The sequence below is a fragment of the Acanthaster planci genome, linkage group LG07 (assembly GCF_054643075.1).
Source record: "Acanthaster planci isolate LZ-2023a linkage group LG07, COTS_SCS, whole genome shotgun sequence".
In the NCBI taxonomy this organism is placed as follows: Eukaryota; Metazoa; Echinodermata; class Asteroidea; order Valvatida; family Acanthasteridae; genus Acanthaster; species Acanthaster planci.
In genome coordinates this window covers 16,257,870-16,278,431 of record NC_141783.1, presented here as the reverse complement: position 1 = coordinate 16,278,431, position 20,562 = coordinate 16,257,870, and the positions used below count along the sequence as shown (strand labels likewise).

General features: G+C 44.1%; 1 protein-coding gene across 7 annotated transcripts in view; it reads left to right on the top strand.

Annotated features, from left to right (window-relative positions):
- The window catches only part of LOC110980378 (indoleamine 2,3-dioxygenase 2-like), a 31,843-nt gene that overhangs the window by 2,716 nt on the left and 8,565 nt on the right, over positions 1-20,562 (top strand). For 6 of the 7 annotated variants that reach the window (XR_015425901.1, XM_087138988.1, XM_087138990.1 and 3 more), the window contains exons 2-5: positions 1,318-1,413; positions 3,516-3,635; positions 17,243-17,376; positions 20,415-20,535. Coding sequence is in view for 6 of the 7 variants with exons in the window: in XM_087138988.1 (XP_086995114.1) it covers positions 1,318-1,413; positions 3,516-3,635; positions 17,243-17,376; positions 20,415-20,535 (471 nt within the window). In the remaining variant the exon portion in view is untranslated. The remainder of the gene's footprint in view (positions 1-1,317; positions 1,414-3,515; positions 3,636-17,242; positions 17,377-20,414; positions 20,536-20,562) is intronic. The other variant, XM_087138989.1, reaches the window with a different exon arrangement.

Sequence of the window (20,562 nt, the reverse complement as noted above, 5' to 3'; positions counted from 1 at the left end):
TCAGTTTTCCTTTTTACCTGTTGAAATCTCCAAAATCACAGCAACGGTATCAACATCTGGATTGGTCTGAACGGCAACACACATTGGCTAAACATTTGCATGGGTGTCGCCTGGATTTTTTCGGCAGGGGAACGGGAGTAACATTTCTTTTTTTTCAAGAAAATTTTCATACTGTATCATTTCAATTTTTATTTCTTTGGCTGTTTTCCTTTCATTCATTTTTTTGGGTGGCTTAAACATAAATATGATTATTTTGGTCTTAATGAAAAGGCAATGTAATCCTTTCTACAGCAGTCTACCAGGGATTCAAAGTAGTGCACCCTACTTCCGGGTACATGAATTCACACCAAAAATGAAATTATTTTCTTATGCCGTTATTTTGTGGTGGATATCAAGCTTTGCTGAATTAAACAATCTGAAACCCAGTATCCCAATGCACTCCACCCTTATGATACATCTGAGAACGACAACACAGTGATTAGGAGTCATAAAACTATTGAAATATTCGCCCCAGCGGGATATACGCCGCAGCAAGATCGTATAACTCGCCGGGGCGCGGCGAGGTAGTAACTCCAAAAAAATGTTTTTGCAAGTGGCCCTTAAACGCCACCGTACGGAACTAAGTTTAATACAGGGACAAACAAATTGTCCGTTTTGGTCCCAAAGCTTCTACATTTCATTACATGTGTAGTTCTCATAACCTCATAACCCCGTAACTATGGGCGTTAATCCGGGGAGGGGGTATATCCTTATTGTCCACTTTTTAGCTGGGGGCGAGTGAGCAAAAAGAAGAATTTGTCGGACTTCCTAACGACGTAACTATCACTCAAAAAGGAGAACAATAAACAAAGCAGTAGACATGCCGTTCTGATGTAAGATTCGGTAATGGCAGAAATTTACGCCACTGCCCCTAACAACTATGGGCGAACTCACTGTTTTTCCAAATCCAAACAGAGTTATTCTTAACAATTTAAGATTCTCAATGCATTTTTCGGGGGGGAGCATTTGTCAAAGTGATCTCTGGTACGTTTTTGGGCAAAATGTTCAGATGACCACTGTACAATTGTGTAAGCTACAGAATTATTTTTTTTTTGTTTTGAAATGCTTTGGTAAGATCATTGTACTTTAATGTTCACAAAAGTTTACTTGCGATAGCACATCAAACGATCGAAATAAAAACATTGACTTCATATATATTAAAAAAAAAACACATTCTAAAGTCAATAATTGGCATATTGCCCTGGAAATTGAAAAATATGTGTCAACCATTAGTCTTATCTTCAGGTCACAAAATTAGTATCTTAATCCCTTTACCAGCATAAACTTCCAGAGTACTTTGACCCCTGGTGGAAGATTGTCACAAGAATCCCAGAGCTTGTCGAAGATGGGACGCTCCGAGATGAAGTTACCAAGGTAAAAGTGGAAATGGATTCATTCATTTCTGTTCGTTGCGCATTATTTTCTGCTTGCACATGGCTTAAACCCGTGGACTGTCTATACCTTTTTCTAAAATTGATACCCCTACATAGGCCTACCGTACCTTCTTTGGTGAACTATCGAGCCCTGTTACGATTCTTTCCTAAATAATAAATTATTATTAATATGAAAGAACACTGATCAGCCCCAACTCGCAAAGTATAACAGACGGTGAAAGCTTCTGAATTGAAGTATTCAGAGTTAATATTTTCAATAATTGATTCCAGTCAATTCCTCACTGGTCTATAGTACGAGTTGTTGTGTGGCCTTGCTGATGTTGCAGGAATTATAACTGCAGTGGCTGTGTTCCCTAACCACGCAGCATATGCAGATCTAGTGTCTTTCAGTCAGTGACCCCTTTCAAGTAAGGACTACAGCCTTTTTGAAGCATGGCGGACGCAATAAGAGGGCGCTATTTGAGGTGGTAAAATTTTGAGTAAACACAAAAGATTTCACCCAAACCAAATAGTGGCCTCCTGTTGTTTGCACCATATCTAAAAATAGGCTGACAATTGGCAGCGTGGCCCAGGTTCTCACTACAGGGAGCCGAGTGCAGGAGAACTGGATATGTGCAGGCGTGGCATACATAGTGTGGACCTCTGCACAAAAGAAGTTTACAATGTAGGGTATGATGGCGTTGTGTGGACTCGCACACGTCCACACAAAGTCTTCGTCTCTCTGAAAAAGTTTCAGATGCATTAGGGGTTTCAAGGTTATCTGTGGCAAAATGAAGAGGAACAGTCCAGGAAATCATCATCAAAAATCCAGCTCGAAGGAGTTGGAGAAAAAGCAGCATTTTCCTCAAGTTTCCTTAACCACAGGAGAACAAAGGAATGTCAACACTTTGTATGTAAACATGTGTGTGAGTTTGTTTCTGCATGCAATAGGGGACCCTGAACAATAGAGGACAATAAGGTCCCCGATTGACAGAGGGTCCCCGATTGACAACTGTGTACAAAACATATGGGTGGTCTTCTAAAAAAGTTAAAGTACAAACAAAAGAGGAACAATAGGGGATCCCTAGTTGCAGGCAAAGACACAAGTAGCAGTATTAATTTTTCATAATACATTGTACTTGTGTTGTCCTTTGCATCCAACATTTCCAGTAGGAGGTTGACGAAGGAGGACTATCATTGATGGTTTTGTGTGCACCCCTGGCTACCGTGACGGCGCTGCGTCTCTCTGATTAGTGATTCAAATACAATGTAGTTATTATTCACTATACCATTTTCCAATGTATACGGCTGTCAGTGTCCACTTCCAGTCCTGCGTTAATCATTCATTTTATCCATCTACCTACTGAACTTCGACACACACATATATCAAGGTTGCATTATAGGCCTACCACAAGTCCCTGCGGACATATCAAATCCCTGGAGTTACGCGGTTTCCACTGAGAAGAGGCACGGTTTTCGCTCGTTTGGGTAGTCTTGGTTCCAAGTCGTTACTATCTGTAGATGTGTTCGTGTATTAATAACCTACTTATTTTTGTCTGTTTTTGGTCCACGGATATAATGCCCATGGTATGGTCTGTATTCGTTACTAAGCGTACGATAATATTAATCTTGCACTATCGGCGGTGACATAGCGCCCTCTGTTGACTGGCAAAATTTACTGCGCGAAAGTGTTCATTAATACGCGACCACAGATAGTAACGTCTTGGAACCAGGCTACGGTACTTATGGTTCCATCATTCTACAAACAATTATCTACTTTAATGTGCCAGAAGTTTCCATTATTACAAATCATTTCCGTTATTATTATGTGCAGTACCACGCAATGATAACGTTTGTGAAAGGAATGTTCATTTGTAATCCTGCACAAAATCACAGTTCAAAGGTTTTGGGGAAAACTACCGGCTGGTTTGTGTGATTCCGGCAACATTTGTCATATCACTCCAGACCTTCCCCTTTCATGTTGGAAAGCAATGTATTTGCTTTGTTCGTAGCGACTGTCACGATGCACTGCAAAAATGCCTTCCCTTTTTTGTGTGTGAATCACTTTCTATTGTCATTTATGTAATGAAAATTCTTTGGTAGATGCCATTCCTGGATTACCGGAAACTGGACGGAGAGCCCGAGTGGCGTCTTGGACATGTTGTCCTGTCTGCTATAACACAGACCTATGTCTGGGTGGCTGGCGAAAAGCACATTCCGCGGGTTAGTTTAAAAAACGTGTGCAGCTGTCAACATAAATAAAAATACGTGACAGCGTAAACAGCTGTAATGCGAACGTACCAAACCATCCAATTTAAACAGGCATAATCAAATCTTTGAAGGCAGAAAACGGCCATGAAACTGGAGATGGAGAATATTAACCCTTGAAGAGTCGGGGCGGAATCATGATCCACCCCCTCAACGTTTTCCAATATTACCGTGTGGTCTTGAACTTCAAATGACCGTAACAATAAAAAACCATAGTGAGATACGTTGAAACGTCACATTTTATAGGAGTGTGTTTAGGCTACATGCACGCCAAACAATAAAAAAATAATTTAAAAAAATGGGATAGGATAGCCGATTTCTTGGCCTCCTATGGGATGGTCCAAAATAACCAAGTTCTTTTCTCGTTTTTAACGACATTGCCATAATTACAAATAACGAGATAACGATATCGTCTTTAAACGAGATAGCTGTGTTGTTTAAACGAGATAATAAATCAATTAAACGAGATAAAATATTTTTTTCGTGTTGGCAGCAATACGCTTCCGTACGAAACTTCACCAATGGCCTCCCATAAAAGATTCACGAGATGGAACTTTCCACACTGAACAATTTTTATTGGCAATGCAGCTAAATGTGTCCGCCTAGAGCAGACGCACCCCGTCATCGGTTGAAAATAACACTGAGGTATTCATTTTCGTTGGTATAGCTATGCTACCGTACTTATGCGCGTGCATGTCATAACCGTTCAGCGAAGTTCAGTTCCGAGCCTCCGTTGCTAAAAAAAAGGAAAAAAAAGGGTTTTCTCAGCTCGAGGCCCATACCCCGGTACGGTGGTGTCCGCCGTCAACACAATGAACACTCCCCACCAACGTGGCCCGTTACAATCATCTTTGGTAGCCCTACATCGTTGGTTTGGTTAATTTCACTGTTTCTTTGTGCAGTGTCACCCACAGAGCTGTACACGTATATAAAAACTAGAACGCTACCTTCTCATTCTCCACGTGGTGAAAATTTGACGCCGCCCTGGGCACAAACATTTTGAATCCATGTGCGTGCTTGAAGAACACTGAAAATCAGATAGAATGGATATGGAATTAAGTATTTTAAAAAACAAACCTAAATGCAATGCTCAAGTCAGAGAGATGTGCGTTTTCGAAACGAGCTGATTCGACTTGAACTTTGGTTTCGCTGGTTCCCGCCATTTTGAAGAAACGTTTGAAAAACCCTTGGATAGGAAAAATAACGTGCAAAGATTTTAGAATTTTGTAATTTTTTTCGTTCAGTTACTTCTCAAAAAATCAAACTCGGAAAAGGGGCTTTGGAAAATATTTTCTAGTATATCAATTTATAGAAACTGAAAAATCACCCGACCTAAAAGAGAAATACCTGCCAAAACTGACCCATCACTTCCGAAAATCTAAAATACATGAAGAACAGTGCAATGCGCCAGTCTCGTACACTGTTGAATATTTACAGTTTGAAATTTTTTGGTAGGCCGTCGGTAAAAACCGAAATAAAAACAGATCAAAATGTTTTAAACACTCAGTCTTATAATTTCTACTTCAATTACAAAAGATTCTAATCATTTATCTGACCTTTGCTGACAACAACTGCATGATGCCAACTCAACTTTTAGGCTCTATTGTCGGATCAACAGCTGTCATTGGGATAAAGGAGTTTGCGTTCAACAGCTAGCCTACCTACCCGGCCGGGAACAACCGAACATCAACGGTACCATCCGAACATGCCAAATATAGACGGGACGACTTCGGAATATTTTCGGCTATTTCCGGAAAACTGTAGGAATTCCTCCAGTCTTGGTCACGTGGACATTGGGTTGTTGTTATTTTGTTTTAATGGCGCTTTCAGCTACTCAGGCTATTTGCACCAATATCTATACGTTTATTAGTAACCTTTATTAGCTTCACATTACGGAGTTAGGAAGAAGGTTTAGTTTTAGAGGCATGAGGAAACCGGAGGAAACTGGATGGACATTGGGTGATATCGGCCCCCACCCTCGACTCCATGGGCTGCGTGAGCGTTCCCTTAGATCACGCAAAGCATGGTGGGAACCAACATGGCGCGGCAAGATCATTCCCGTGGGAACAAGCAAGCATTTTTTTGCGCAGAGCAAAATGAAACGCTCACATAGTACTTGTACGTTCAGGTTGTTTGCGTATCGGCTTTGTTGGCGTATCGTTTAAGAGTACAGATGCAGATATAGCCGTGCTAAAGCCGTACACATTTTCGAGTTTTCGGGGGGGGTGTGAGTTTTCCATAGGTTTGTGCACACACATGGATGCGCCCAGCAGGCATCACTCTGTCAGCGCTCTGGTTTTATATATAGCTCTATGGTTTCACCATACTGTGGCGCCGACCAACTTTCGCCAAGGTCGCTCCGGCCTAGCCCGACCAGCCCTTCGGTGAACCCAGAGGAGCCGCTATCCAGGTAAACCTAGGTGGTGAGTCCGTTTGGAGTGCCGTATGCCGTGAACACGTGCTGCTCAGTATCTCTTCAGGACGGACACTTAAGGACAGACTTCAGGGGCGGACATTAAGGGACTGACCGGACAGAAAGACAGAGAAGTAATGGACGCTGACACCTTTAATTATCGGCTTCGAATAACAATCACAAGGTTTTTAATTACTGATCTCTTTCTAATTGGCAAGAAGCTCTTTAATCAAATAAATAATCAAAGGGCGGCACCTTCGTAGAGGAAAAGACTGTAAAGCACAGCCAGAACTCCTGGCCCACAGTGCAACTACAAGAACTCCCGGGATCCCCAGTCCGCACAAAGACCAAATACCCCCGGGGAATAACCAACAGGTCCCCAGTGCGTCCCCAGCTTTCGATCCCCTATCGTTCCTTCACAGTAGTTCAGCACTTACGTCCGGTTCGTTCCCGTTCGTTCTAGGCGTTGAGCAGTGATCCACTCACGTCCTTCCTCCACGACGCCCCGCGATCATCTCCCTCGTGCTCACACAGTCCGCCGACTGGGGGCGCTGCATAACAGCTACTGGCTCTGCTAACTCTCCGCAGCCCGCTTTTGCGCTACAATACCATTCGACTATTTTGCCATTTAGTTAGCAATTTTGGCCACTGACAACATGGAAATTTTCTTTGTCCGGTGCACATACAAAAGAAAAAATGTAAAAGGTGAAATGAATGTTCTCAATATGAAACAAAATTCACATATGAAATAATGCCTGCTTCTAGCTTGGGGAAAAATGGTATTACGTTCATTTTGGACACAAGCCAAGTTTCGATATTCGTATATAGCCTAGCCTGGACCCTACAAGAGCTGGCTTCTTTTGTACCATCTCACAGCCGGGGGGAGGCGGATTCCGCCTCCCGGCCCTTTTCAGTAGAAATGCGCAGTTTCAACTCAGTCTGACATTATGGTTTCTTTGTTACGATCATTTGAATTAGTAAAAGGTTACACGCGTGTCAACCCCGCTTGGATGGCATGGCAGTAGAAAAGTGTGTGGCTGACCTGTTTTGGAAAAATGGGCGCTGTGCGAGAGACTATTTTCGCTAAATGGTTCTCAAAATGACCGCAAACTATTTACAGTAACTAAAAAATCATTCATAATAATGATAATTAATAATTATTAAAAACGCAATGCAGCGATAGAAGTAGTAACGGTAGTTAGTGTAGACCAGTTTGACCCCTGACCCTTGACCGACTTCCGGTCTAGTATAGACCAGTTTGACCTTGACTTCCGGTAACGAGTAAGTAGGTAAGACGTCACGACTTCCGGGTTACTAGGTAGGTAAGGGGTCACGACTTCCGGGTTTGGAAAGGTTAGTGGGTGAGCCACGAAAAGGTCAAAGGTGTGTCTAATTAGCGGATGAGAGGTCGAACGATGGGGGCGTAGCCGCGGCAACGGTCGAGGAAGTGATAAGGGCGTTGTTGCCCTGAATTAAGAGAAGAAGAAAGAAAAGAAATAAGATAAACTTACCTCGAGAGGCGGGAGATCACCCGAGCCGCATTGTTATTCGTTGGCTTGTTTGTTTGAGGCCAAGTACGAGTGGGTGATGGCGTGGCTTCCTTGGCCGAGGAGTGTTGAATACAAAAGGAGTCCACGAACGCAAATGGATCTCCTTTGTTTTAGAAAGCGTCGGTCGTCAATTCCCACGGGGAAGCTGCTAAAATTAGTAAGGTATCTATCTCGGGAACAAAAGCGTTTGATGGTCATCCCAGGAAGGAACGCTTCGAACGCGTGGGTTCACTAAACTTCATTGTGTTAAGTCCTTCATTGCACGATTGGTTAAACCTATATTTATCAGTACCGCATGGGTACGCGATCTTTTGGTGTTGGCCTTAAGTCACCGACACCCCTGCGCGATATAAATGCCACGCTGGGTGGACCCTGTAGATCATATCCCGAACTACCGCCATGAGAACCACATTTAGTGAGACTGAAAGTTTACCAAATAGTTGAGCATCATTGCCAACATGGTCGGACACGCAAAGGCAACTACCAAGAAGACCGACATGATTGGTGTACAGCCGTCAGTATCAGCGGCGTCTTAAGCAAACGACGATGCGGTGAGCACCGGTGCGTTAACCGCTCAGCACCTGAGAGCCGGATGGCGCAAGGTGTACAGCGGCGAGAAGCAGAGGTTTTACTACCGTAACGGGGCACCGTCAGCTGGAGCTCCCTGTCATCGACCCGCTGCCCGCCTTGGAGCAGCTTGAGATCCACGCTCCCTCTGACCTCACCAGTGACGAGCTAGCCACCACCCTGGATGAAGCTACCCAAGATTCGTTTCATCGCGGGTCGGGCGCTACCGCAACAGGGGCCGTTAGCACTACCAAGCCGGAGAATGTTGACTTGTGGACCCCCGACTCCAATGCCGGTGCACCGCAGTCCCATCCCGATCTTGCTGTGAAGAGGAAGGGAGTTATGAAGAGGTTCTTTCCCCGGGACCCTGATGAAGAGGAGAACGAACGCGACGCAGACAGGTTTCACCTGGAAGGTGAGCGCCGTTACGTCTTTGTTAAAAATTTCCGGGGCAGTACTTAAGTCAACGTGAGAGAGCACTTCTGGAACACAGACAAATCAAGGCTGATTGCTAAGAAGAAAGGCATAAACTTGACTGCTTCACAGTGGAGCATGCTGATGTCACACGCCAAGCTATTACCGAAGCCGTACGCAGGAAGAGACTGGTCAAGAGACTCCTAAACAAATTTTAAGAAGTTTTGTGCTTAGTTTAATCGTTGGTTTTATTGTATTGTTTTTGTGTGTAGGCGTGGAGGCTGATTGCGAACAGCGAGTTAAAACCCTGTTAGAAAAGATTCTTGTTAAATAAGTTGTGAACAAAATTGAAGAGCTGTCCTCGAAAGATCGTGTACCGTGTGAGGGGTACGAAGTTGACTCTCCGAGCCAGTGGGACCACGAATGCGTCTGGATCACCACAGAGCATGTTCTGGAGGAGTTTGCCTCCGATTACTATGTCACGGCGGTTCAACTCGTGCTTCCACACGCGGTAATTGAACTTTTCGATGCTGCCTCTGAGAAACTAGGGAGAGAAAAATTTATTTGTCGTGATTTGAACGCAAAGGTTCGGTTGTTTATGGAAGATATCATTATGTATTTGATGGCCGATTCGAGGATCATTTTAAAATTGTACGCACAGAAGGATCAGCACTCGGACTTCACCATTGCTCTAGAGCAGTGTCTGTTTGACCTGTAAACTGTAAAATTGCTGATTAGAACTTTTTCCAAATGTTTGAAAACCATCAATTTGAGTCAGTTAATGGTTGTGTACGAAAATCTGTTCAAGTATTTTGTTCGTAAATGAATATTTCCAAGTTTATCTGTGTGTATTAGTTTAGAACTTTCGTCAAGTTTAGAAAAAAAGTTGTCAAGAAGTTTTAAAACGGTGTATTATGGTTTATGACAGGATTGGTGCACGATTGGTGTTTATAAAATTGGGAATTTGTAATAACCATTTTGTATTTAAGTTGACACACACGAAGTGTTGGTGCGTGCCTAAAATTTACGCTGTGGACTTGTATCTTGCTTTAAAAATGCCTAGTTGATACAAAGTTGTAATAGAATAGCTGTGAAGTTCGGTATTAGGTTTTCAATTTGTACGAATCAAAAAATTTTTTAAATGAAGAAAAACAAAGACAAGCAGAGACTTATAAACTGTTTGGACCATCACACTTTGTTTTGTACTCAGTATTGAATATTTTAATGAATTCCGATCAGAATTAAACCAGAATCAAGAAGTTAAGACAAAATGAACAAAGACATGAAGTTTATAAGGGTTCTAGTTGACTACCTTGAAGAAAAAAAAGCAAAGTCCTAAATTGAAACAAAACATAAAATAAACATATAAGCCAATAATTAAAAAAAGCAGAAAAAACAAACTCCCCCCAAAAAATTTCAGAGAAAGAAGCAAGTTAACAAGAGCAGTAAAAGTACATGTATGAAAAATGTGTTAACTCTCTGCAAGGTTACTAAAATGGTTTTGAAATGAATTGACTTCTAAATTAAGTACTCCGAGAAAAACAAAAGCAACTAAAAGTATCAATGGTAAACAAAATAACCAACTAATCGTTGATGGAAGCCTTCTAAATGACTGACAAATGAAAAAAAACAACTAAAAGTATCAATAGTAAAGAAAACAACCAACTAATTGTTGATGGAAGCCTTTTAAATGACTAACAAATGGAAAAACAAAAGCTGCTCTAAGTACAAAGTTTATCCCAAAAATATTAATCGAAATTATGCGCAAATGGCATTATTTAACGCTCGAGCATAATAACTTGCATTCATCTCATGGTCTTGTAAGTGCTCTTGAAATTTGTCGAAAAACGAAAGGAATGTCGCGCGTTTTAGTACCAAGGGAAGGGAAATGCATTCGAACAAATTAATTTACCGATGTATCGTTGTCCGAGGTATCTTTTGAAAACATGTTGACAATTTTACTCATGCCGATATCTCTGCGTCGATGCAATAAGAAAAATACGCAATACTGACCGCAAACGGTCGTTAAGGGACCTTGAAGGGGGTTGCTATTGTATCTCGATGCACTCGTATTTTTTCTTATAGAAGATCTATGTCTCTCAACCGAGGTCGATGCCCATACGAGTCAAAATATTCCCCAACGCCATCCCTCGTGATGTAGATCGCCACCCAGTGCCGTCCAGGTTCGGTAGAAGGATCCATGTTGACCACCAAGGCGCTAGGTCGCGGAACATGACGTGTCGGTAGCTCGTCACGGGGGAAGACACCTCGGAAGTAGTGTTTTGCGTACCGGTCCTCGCTCAGGATTTTTGAAATTTGGAAGCTGTTCATCCCTGGAGATTTAACTGCCGTAGTCGAACAGAATATCACGTGCCTGGTCTATTTCGATGACGTTGTTGAACTCGGCGTAGATGATAACCTTGATGGTCTCCTCCAGGGGCTGGGCAAAGTGGATATCTAAGCGAAGGTTGCCCCGCTTGACGAGACTCAAGTGACTCCCGCAGGACAAGTCAGGGCTGAGGTCAAAGGCGTACAGTGTGTAAGCGTTGGGATAGTCTTTCAGACTGATGTCGTTTCCTTCGTTTTGGTACATTTTATCCGTGCCCGAGAAAAGGGTGTGATAGGCTCTGACGCAATTTTCGCGTCAGGCTTCAGAGGAGTGAACGGCACTTGCTCTCCGTCCAAATGGACCGTGAGAAAATTGAGGTTAAAGTGCTGAAAGTTGAAGGGGTTCTTGGCGTAGGATCCGTTGTAGGGTAGCGTTGGATACGCACCCTACCACGATGCGTTCTGGTAGCTGTCCGAGAAACACGTGATCTTGTGTGAGCGTCAGATTGCCCCTCGGAAAGAAACCATCTTACACAGGATCCTTTTAATGGGATATTTAGCAATGGCCTCCTCTAAGGCCTTGGCATGTCCTAACATGACCGCTGAGCTGACCTTTACCTTCCGAACAAACAATGAAGCATCTACAATTTTTATCTTGTAGCTGGGAATGCCTCCAGATGCCCTCAGACAGAAAGCATCACTGCTCCTGATGAACTTTAGTTTTAATCTACACCTCTTATCAAGTGTTTATTTTGGAAAAATAAACCGCTGTGAATAGGGCCTAGCATGTCCACGATGCGCCCCCCTTTCATGAACTTGCTCCTCTTTTTTAGGCCGGTGTTTGTTTCATCGTCTCCGGCCGTGCAGTTCACGTTGTCCATTTTCCCGGCCGTGTCTTTGACAAACATCTCCGCAGTCAGTTGTGACATCTTTGCACTGTTGTCGTAACTGAGGAGAGTTTCAATGATGGCTCGATAAGGGTAAGTACGCGTTGAAGCGGAACTCAGACGTTCATTTAAAGTCACGTCCACCTGACTGAATAGAGACTGCAGCAGCAAATTGCAGGGGCCTACCTCAGCGTCATCAACAGGATTACTTCCGTCAGCGTTGACTACTTTGGCCTTGACGTAAAGCTTTGTTTGAGATGGATCAAAGTACTCGGTCTTGCCTTTCCGTTTCCTCTTACCAAAACCTGTTCAACCTTGTACAGATCGCCTTTTTTAACCACACGCTGAAGTTCTTGCTCGTAGAAGGTACCGAGCAATTCTTCCCCACCGTAGTCTCTTAATCTGTAAACGGGTGGCTTTCTAGCAATCCGTGCACTCACCGTGAAAATCTCGTCGGTCCAGTTGGGTAAGTAACCTTTTTTGAAAGGCTTTGCCGCCACGCTTATGTGTATGGTGTCTCCCACATTGAATCGAAAGGGGGCGTGTTTTGGAGCACTGACAGGTGGGTACAAGGTTTTTCTGACTGCATCCGCATTGTAAACATTGACGGTGGCGGGTGCCCTTCCAATGCTGCGGTGAAAAGACGTGTTGTACGCAGACATCAGTTTGGGTAGAGCCGTCAGGTAGTGCCGCGTATTGTTGGCCGTAAAATATTTCCACATTTTAGTCTTGAGGGTTCGATTGAATCTCTCCACCAAGCTGGCTTTGGTTTCGTTGTAGGCCGTGAAAAGGTGAATGCCTTTCGTTTTGAGGAAAGATTGAAACAGTCTGTTGGTAAACTCTGAACCCTTATCGGTCTGAAGTGTGCAGGGTGACCTGCCATCGTTCAAGATGGTTTGAAAAGCATCAATTAGTGTCTTTCCCGTCTTGTTCTTTATCGGTTGCGCCCACGCAAATTTCGAAAAAATATCTATACACGTCAGCAAATACCTTTGACCGCCATTGTATTCGGACAACGCCGACAAGTCTACGAGGTCCGCTTGCCACTGATCATCGATTCCGTCGACCACTACTCTACTCCTCTTGAAATGTTTTCGAACGGGCTTGTGCAATGTGTACACGGTTGCTGGCGTAGCCATTTTTGAATCCTTTTCCTCGTCACGTGGATGCCGTCTTTTAAGGCAGCACGGTAAACAGCCTCTACACCACCGAATGCCGCTGGATGTTTTGGGTCGCAATACACTTTTTTCAGGTATGTCTCTCCCATCCGTACTCTCGCGGTGTTCGATGATGAGCGTGCTGCGGCAACACAACAGTACACAACGCACCGTTTTTAATTTGTTGCCGATTCTGCACTGTTGTCTTGGAGGACAACAATCCATGATGAAGAGCGACTTAAAAATGAGCTTAGTTCAGAAGGTCACGGTGCTTAATATGGTGTCCATTTCATACGGGTAGTGGCAGGCCGTTCGGCTTTCTTCCCTTTCCCCTTCTTTTTACGCAGCTTTCCAAACTCAGGCCTGCTGGGGGACGCATCTAGTAGATGCGAAGCTTCTGCAAATAAAGAGGACAGCCCCAAATCTTCATCTCTGTCGGGCACAGTAGTAGCAAAGGGTTTTTTTCTTTCACTCCTTCCTCAGGATCCAGTTTGGGGAGTTCTCTTTTTGTGCTGAATGAATCGGCTTCGATCTTACTCGTTTGTTTTTCAAGGCGAGGGGGTGGTCCGATGATTTCGATTCCAGAGTCAATGTCATGGAAATTTTTCTCTGTTTGTTATACTGCATGTACTTTCCCAGGGTCTGGTGGTACAGTTTTAATTTTCTTCCGCTCCTATATCTTGTCTCTCCAGATGCCGTCTCATTTCAGAGTCCAGTCCGTGCACAACTCTAGTGATGGGGGTTAGTTAGCTTGTAACTGGTTTAGGGTCTCGTGTGGAATCAAAACCATCTCCTTGGCGTGCTCCATATTTCTTATTTGAACAACATGCTACCCAGAGCGCCCAGTATCGGTGTAAGCAAAGCTCCACGGAATCCCCCCTTCTGACGGATATTTTTTTTCTTTTTAGCACGCTTGCCCTCATTCGCTTCGCCTCCACGTTCTCCAGCTCCCGCTCCATCAACTCCACAGGGTCCATCTCTTCCTCCCTATCACCTGTTTGGTCATCAGCAGGTACACCAGGACTACACTGAAAAGGACGTATGAAGCATTGGTGATCGGCCCCTTGGTATAGTTTGCAGTTCTGACAGTACACCTCACCGCAAACGTGCTTCTGTTTCGTCAGTCGGCCCTTCTTGTTTATGGTCTTTCCACAAGTACATTTGAATATCATTGAACAAGTAGAGTTTCCACCCACGACTGCAGTGCCCCTCTCTGTCTTCACATTTCTCAGCAGCATTTTTTCTTTGTGTTTTTCGAAACATGAGGGACTCTTGAACAGCCTGTTGCAGTCTTTTCAGTCAACCCAATCACAGTCAGGAAATGACAGGTAACAACACAGACACTTAGCTATGCATTTGTGCTTTCTTTGTCGTCGTATCCCAGGAGACAAACGTCACAAAAGTACGCTCTACACAGAAAACTGGTCATGGATCTTATAACCGCAAAGTGATTGTCGTAAAAACACCAGAACAACTTCTGCGGAGCGTCCTTCCATTTGAACCAGACGGCATTAAACAGCTCTTTGGACAGAACAATCACTCAGAACCCGCTGGAATTTCAAAATTTCTTCCAAGCCACACCTCTGGAGTGGAACGTTTGCCTGATGATGCAGTTCTAGCACCAATCGAGTGGTCTCACCACAACCCTGGTTAACGGAATTCCAATTGGTTTGAGGGTCAGCACATCGGAGGGCTGCTCTGGCAATGACGATTGCCTTTGCACAACAAAGCTCGTCTTGGTTCCTGATGGTGATGCACCCCCTCTTATTTTTGAGCCATCGCTCTAAAGCAGACCCACCACGAGCAAGACAGTGATTTGGATGACCTCCCTTGTCCATCCAAACAATGACGACCCTAATGACGACATCCCCGTTCAGACTGACGCTCTCGTTCGACTGCAGAATTTTCGATGTTTGACAGAACGTCATGGACGGAGAGATTTTCTTTTTTTCTGAAGCTCATCCAGAAATTCCGGTCTAAGTTCGGAAAACGCATCTCGAACGAAACAAAGTCTTTAGGTTCCGCGTTGCTCAGAACACGGTCCACGATGGACCGGAATACGCCTCCCAAAGTATTTAAGACATTACCTATACCGCGTACAGGCTTGATGTCATTGAAACGCAAGGTATATTCGTTTCCCTGGGTGCGAAATTTACGCACTTGGCGCGAAATAACTGATAAGTCTTTGGGACTTACTTGCCGTGCCTCAGACCGTTCTTCCTACTGGATGATCTCATCTTCATTCCCTCCCCGCTGTGGGTCTGTCCGGGTGGCCGACGTGTCCATCGTGGGCTCATCACTACCCGAGGGAGGCTCGGGCTCAGAATCCGCGTCAAATCCTTTATCCGCATACACCTCGGAATCCCCATCGTGATCTTCAGACAGAGCATCTTGGAACGCCCTCGTTATTTTGACAGTGACACTGTCGTCCAGGGTCATTTCGCGGTTCAGGTTGCGAAAGTAAACTTGGAGCATTTCAGTCACTGAACGTCTCGTTACCCTTCTCAGCTTCCTGAACGGCATCCAAAAATTAGGTCTGACCCCTGGAAATTTGATAAACACGCCAATAAGATCAAATGAAGAAAAATTGACGAAAAGCCTTCTCTGCAAGGACTCGATTACTGCGCCGATGATGCGGATAAGCCTCTTGGTGCTCCGAATGGGCTGCGAAATCACTCGAAAAGTGTATTCTTCGCCTGCCGTCTGCAGGTTGTGGATGTAACGATTGTTGTAAGAGACTGCTCGGTACAGCTCACTCGGACCCCCTTTCAATTTCTTTGACGACCCAGTGGACGACGATCCGGGGCCTGCATCGTCGTTTGCATGCGCCCGGGGAAATTCATGCAGAGAAAAACTGGCGGGCAACTTTAGTTGGAGGACCGTCATCTTCGTCCGTGAGGTAAGAACACGGGACTCCGCTTATTACTCGCATTCAGAGATCTACTTCCACTTACCGCTACCTCCTCTTCCTCTTCTTTCTGCCCTCTTTCATTCAATGAGGATTGTCCTCTACCACTTTGCCAAGATTTCTGTACGAGAGAAATAAATACCAAAAAATTCATTTTCCAAAAATAATTGTGAGTTCCAAAATGTAATATATTGGTTCTCGTAAGCACTGCCTGGAGGCTATTACAGTTACTATCATTAAAAATAACAACGCCAACACGAAGTAGTCGTCTGAACCGTAGACAAATCGCCATGATTTACTTACTTCGATCCCTTCTTCCTCTCCTGTATCGTCCTCCGCGTCAGCTTTTAAATCATGGGGTGCATAGCCCAGGCATCGATTGGCGATGGCCTGAATTTCGTCCAGCTGACTTACTGTGGGATCCGGAGAAAGGAGCAGATCCTCGTTGTAACCATCGTCGCCGTGTTCGAGATGACGATCTGCAATGGCTTGTATCTCATCGAGTTGACTTTCGGTAGGGTCGGGAGAAACAAACAGATCCTCGTCTTCGTAAGCGCGATCTCCGTTTCTGGACATTTTGCTTTGTGATTTCAGCGGCCGAAACAGGGGAAAAACTGTCAAGAACTCTAACAACTAAAAAACAAATCCTTGTAGTGTTCTCACTGAAATTGAAGCGCGTAAATCACTTCACAAAGCTTAGTGAAAGAATCGTGCAGAACACGTGTACTCTCAAAAAGGTCAACAGCTGGGCACCGCCATTAAGGAGTTCCTTCACGACGTGGTGTATATGTTTCGCCACCAACGCACTTTAGACTTTAATTCTTATCATCTCTCGTTTAGTTTTTCTAAATTATTTTGGGTCACATAGCTTGTTACAATTTTAACGCGTGCTTCTAATTGGACCTGCTCGGACTTGACCGTGCAAATGAAAAAGAGCGTGCGGTTCAACTCTTCGTGTCTAATTAGACACACACCTTTGACATTTTCGTCGCTCACCCACTAACCTTTCCAAACCCGGAAGTCGTGAACCCTTACCTACCTAGTAACCCGGAAGTCGTGATCCCTTACCTTCTTACTCGTTACCGGAAGTCAAGGTCAAACTGGTCTATATTAGACCGGAAGTCGGTCAAGCATCAGGGTTCAAACTGGTCTATACTAACTACCTTTACTACTAGCGATATCGGAAAAATGTGGGGGGAGGGTAAATTCCGCCCCAGGCTTTTTGTTAGGTTTATAGTTACAAGAAACTCGAGACAACTGAGGGATAACAGTCTACTTATGCTCCAATGCAGAGAGTTCATGCTTTGTTTTTGCCATTTTAAAATATTTTATTCACAGTCTCTTCCGAAGAACCTTGCAGTACCATACTGGGAAATCTCCAAACTTCTTGGTATCACGCCAAGCTGCTGTCACTTCAATTCAATACTGGAAAATTGGATGCTTGTTGACCCGGATGGTCTCATGGTTGTAGAGTAAGTATTTTTGAATCGTGGAGGAATAAAAAAATAACAGACAGGTGGTTCAGACAGGCGTGGTACCTTTCTCTGGATTCTTTTAGATATACACACGTCTATCCTTACCCCTGCGCGTGTATCCGCTTCGAGCGGGAAGAAAAGAGAGCGTGAACTCACCGCATGGGCGCGCAAGCTTATACACGTTTAATTGACGCGGGGCATGCAAGCTAAGTACGCGCCACGAATTTATTCTGGAATGTATGGTCTTCGCGTGCACGCCAAATAGCGGAACGCGTGCAAGAACCCGGTTGGAAAGCTTCGTACAAGTCTGTCTTTCTGTCGCCTGTGAGGGTGCACTTCAACTCGGGGCGGATTGTTGAAACTTTGGTGCTTGCTCGCCGCTGATCGAAAAGGTCAGTTTGTCCATCTTGCCATTTGCGAATTTTCGGTAGGTAAGGACTTGGCTGCAGGAACGTAGAATCGTCCGGTCTCAGCACTTGAATCTTGTTAGGGTTAGTGAACACACTGTGTGAGACGTCCAAGGACTGACCGTCATGGAAATTGTGACTTTTGTTTAATTGCACAACCTTACAAGGCTTCATAGCGACAGTTCCTTTGTAGATGAATTCCGTCTTCCATTGGCTAAATTCAGGAATCTGTAGACTTCTCAATTTAAACGCAATTTGACGTTTGGGTCTGTTACCATCGTCGTCACCTTCTTCAAATGCAGGTGCACTCGAAAAAAATACACCTGGTATCGTGTATATAGAGTCAATTAAAACAATTATGAAATATGGGTAGTACGACGATAGGTTTTGATCTGCCAAGAGATCGGTCGACATACCTGCTGGATGGAGACCATCCATGATCTACACCGGGTACCTATTATTATTACTGGTAATGCTATGGAAGACGTCCTCTCGGCTCTGATTATGCATTTCTGAACGTTTTCTTGTCATCTCAATTATTTTCATTGATTCCTCTTTCTACAAAACCACCAGATATTTCCACACCGTTTGTGATGTAATTAGCGTTGTCCTGCAGTAAAAGCAAAGAGCAGGTCGACATGATGGCTTCCTGTTTGTCGGCTAGCTCGCCCTAAATCTATATCTAAAATTATCACGTAAAATCGTGTCTTGCCATTCTACTGTTTCTTTAACTTCTTTTCCATCATCTTCATGCGCCTTAATCACGTCATTTGCTCTTCGATTTAGATTTAGTGGGTTTCGAATACTATCGTCAAGGGGTGTAACAAATGTAACCCAATCAATGGCATTTGGGTTTAGTTTTAGTTCAGGTTGTATCATATTTCCTTGGAGATGAATTGGAGGCCAGCTGAATATCTATGACGGGTACAACAACCTGAAAAGTGCCATCCAATGTGAGTTTGAATCCAGGCTTGAACGCTCAGCCGCAACTGAGACCAGGATGATGACTTTGTCCGCTTACCACTACTCCAGCTCAACCCCTCCAATCCTCACACCTCTGACACACTCCTAGTGAAGTTTACAAAGCCGTTTTACAACCTGACCAATCTAAACAACAGACTAACACCTGCAACTCAAACGCCTCAACAGATGATATAAGACTATAAGTTAACTCCGATGAAAAATTTTCTCCGACAATCGGGGCCTTGGCTATAGCAGGAATGGGCTTTTGGCCTTCAAAGTACTGCCGCGGAATTGTTTACGACGTTAAAACAAAACATAAAACGCCTTCGTCATAATCTTCCTCTACTGTGCAGAAACCTCCACAGGAGTATGCTCCTTTTGCGTAATACAAGGAGCAAGTGTTTTTGCAAATGGGCAAACACAAGTCCAACGTGTTTGGCCAACCATGGAGGAAGGAATTCAGCCAACCAACCCACGCCCCTCGACTTACTCGCAGCAATGTACGCTTCCTATGATGCCCGACGCGACGTTGCAACCAATACACCGACAAGCTCCGGATTATTTTGGATCCTCTCTTTGATACATAGTACCAAGCTTTGGGAGGCTCCGGTTGTGAAGTTGGAGACTTTGGGTTTGGTGGTGGAGAGAGCCGACAGCTGCATGAGGCGGCTGCAACGACTGAGCTCACTATAGTACTGATGTCAAGGAAGTAATAAAACTAAGAGTTATCAAGACCACCGGCGGAGGAACGATTTTGGAAGGACCATATGCAGGCATCAGCCATTAATAGCTCGATCAATTGAGTCCCACTCAGTTATAGGACCTGCAAAAAGTGGGGGGCCTGGCGATCTCTCAACAACGTGAACAACTCTTCCAGGACAAGTCCTGACTCACTTGTTGAGCAGCGCCATACAATTAAACAAGTAAATAAAACACAGTTGACCGAGGGTAAACTAAAATGATGTACTTTTCCCATTCTTTAGCGATACACGTCAGGTATCTGTGTCTGGTAGAGCCTAGCTCACCTGAAGCTCCGGAGTGCAGTATGCACAGTGTGGCTTCCCATATCTACTTGTGACGTGACTGTGATCTCTGACCTTCCTGCTGGTGTTTCTTTTGTCATTCGAAAAACCTGCATTCTTTAAAAACTTTATCTAACGATAATTCTTCCAACTTCTTTTTGTCTTTTTTTTGAGGGGGTGCTTTCATTGACAGTTCCGACGTGTATCCGACCTGTTAAATTTGCCGTCGTGGGTGGATCTCATGGAATGTGGATTGGCAAACGTTTAATTGACTTTTGTCTTGCTTTTCGACTTTTGACTTAATAAAGTTTGTGCCAGGTGCGTCTTTGCGTCTATAGGTCTTTTAACTTGTGGTTTTTAGAGACACACCTGAGCGCTATACCCAAAAGTAATTTTCATTTTTACTTCCAAAATAAATGTCAGAAATGGTTGTTTGATTTAAGTACGGGTATTGCCCTTACATCGAAGTAAATCGTATATATTAATTGTATATATTAATCAACACTAATCATTCACAAGCTTACTCGGGTGGGACTCGACCCTGCGACTTCCAGCTTACCAGTGCAGACGAAACCTCTCAACCACCGTATACATGGGTGCTTATTAAATTGTTATTACATAAACTGACCCTCCTTGATTTCAGTAATTTCAAGCCCATTGTCAACTTTGTTGGTGGAGATGATCAGGTGTGGTTCTTTATGGTGAATGCTCAGACAGAGATGGATTGTGGTCCTGCATTGTGCGGCATCGTTGAAGCTCAGCAGGTAGGGGGATTGAAATGAGTCAAGAAG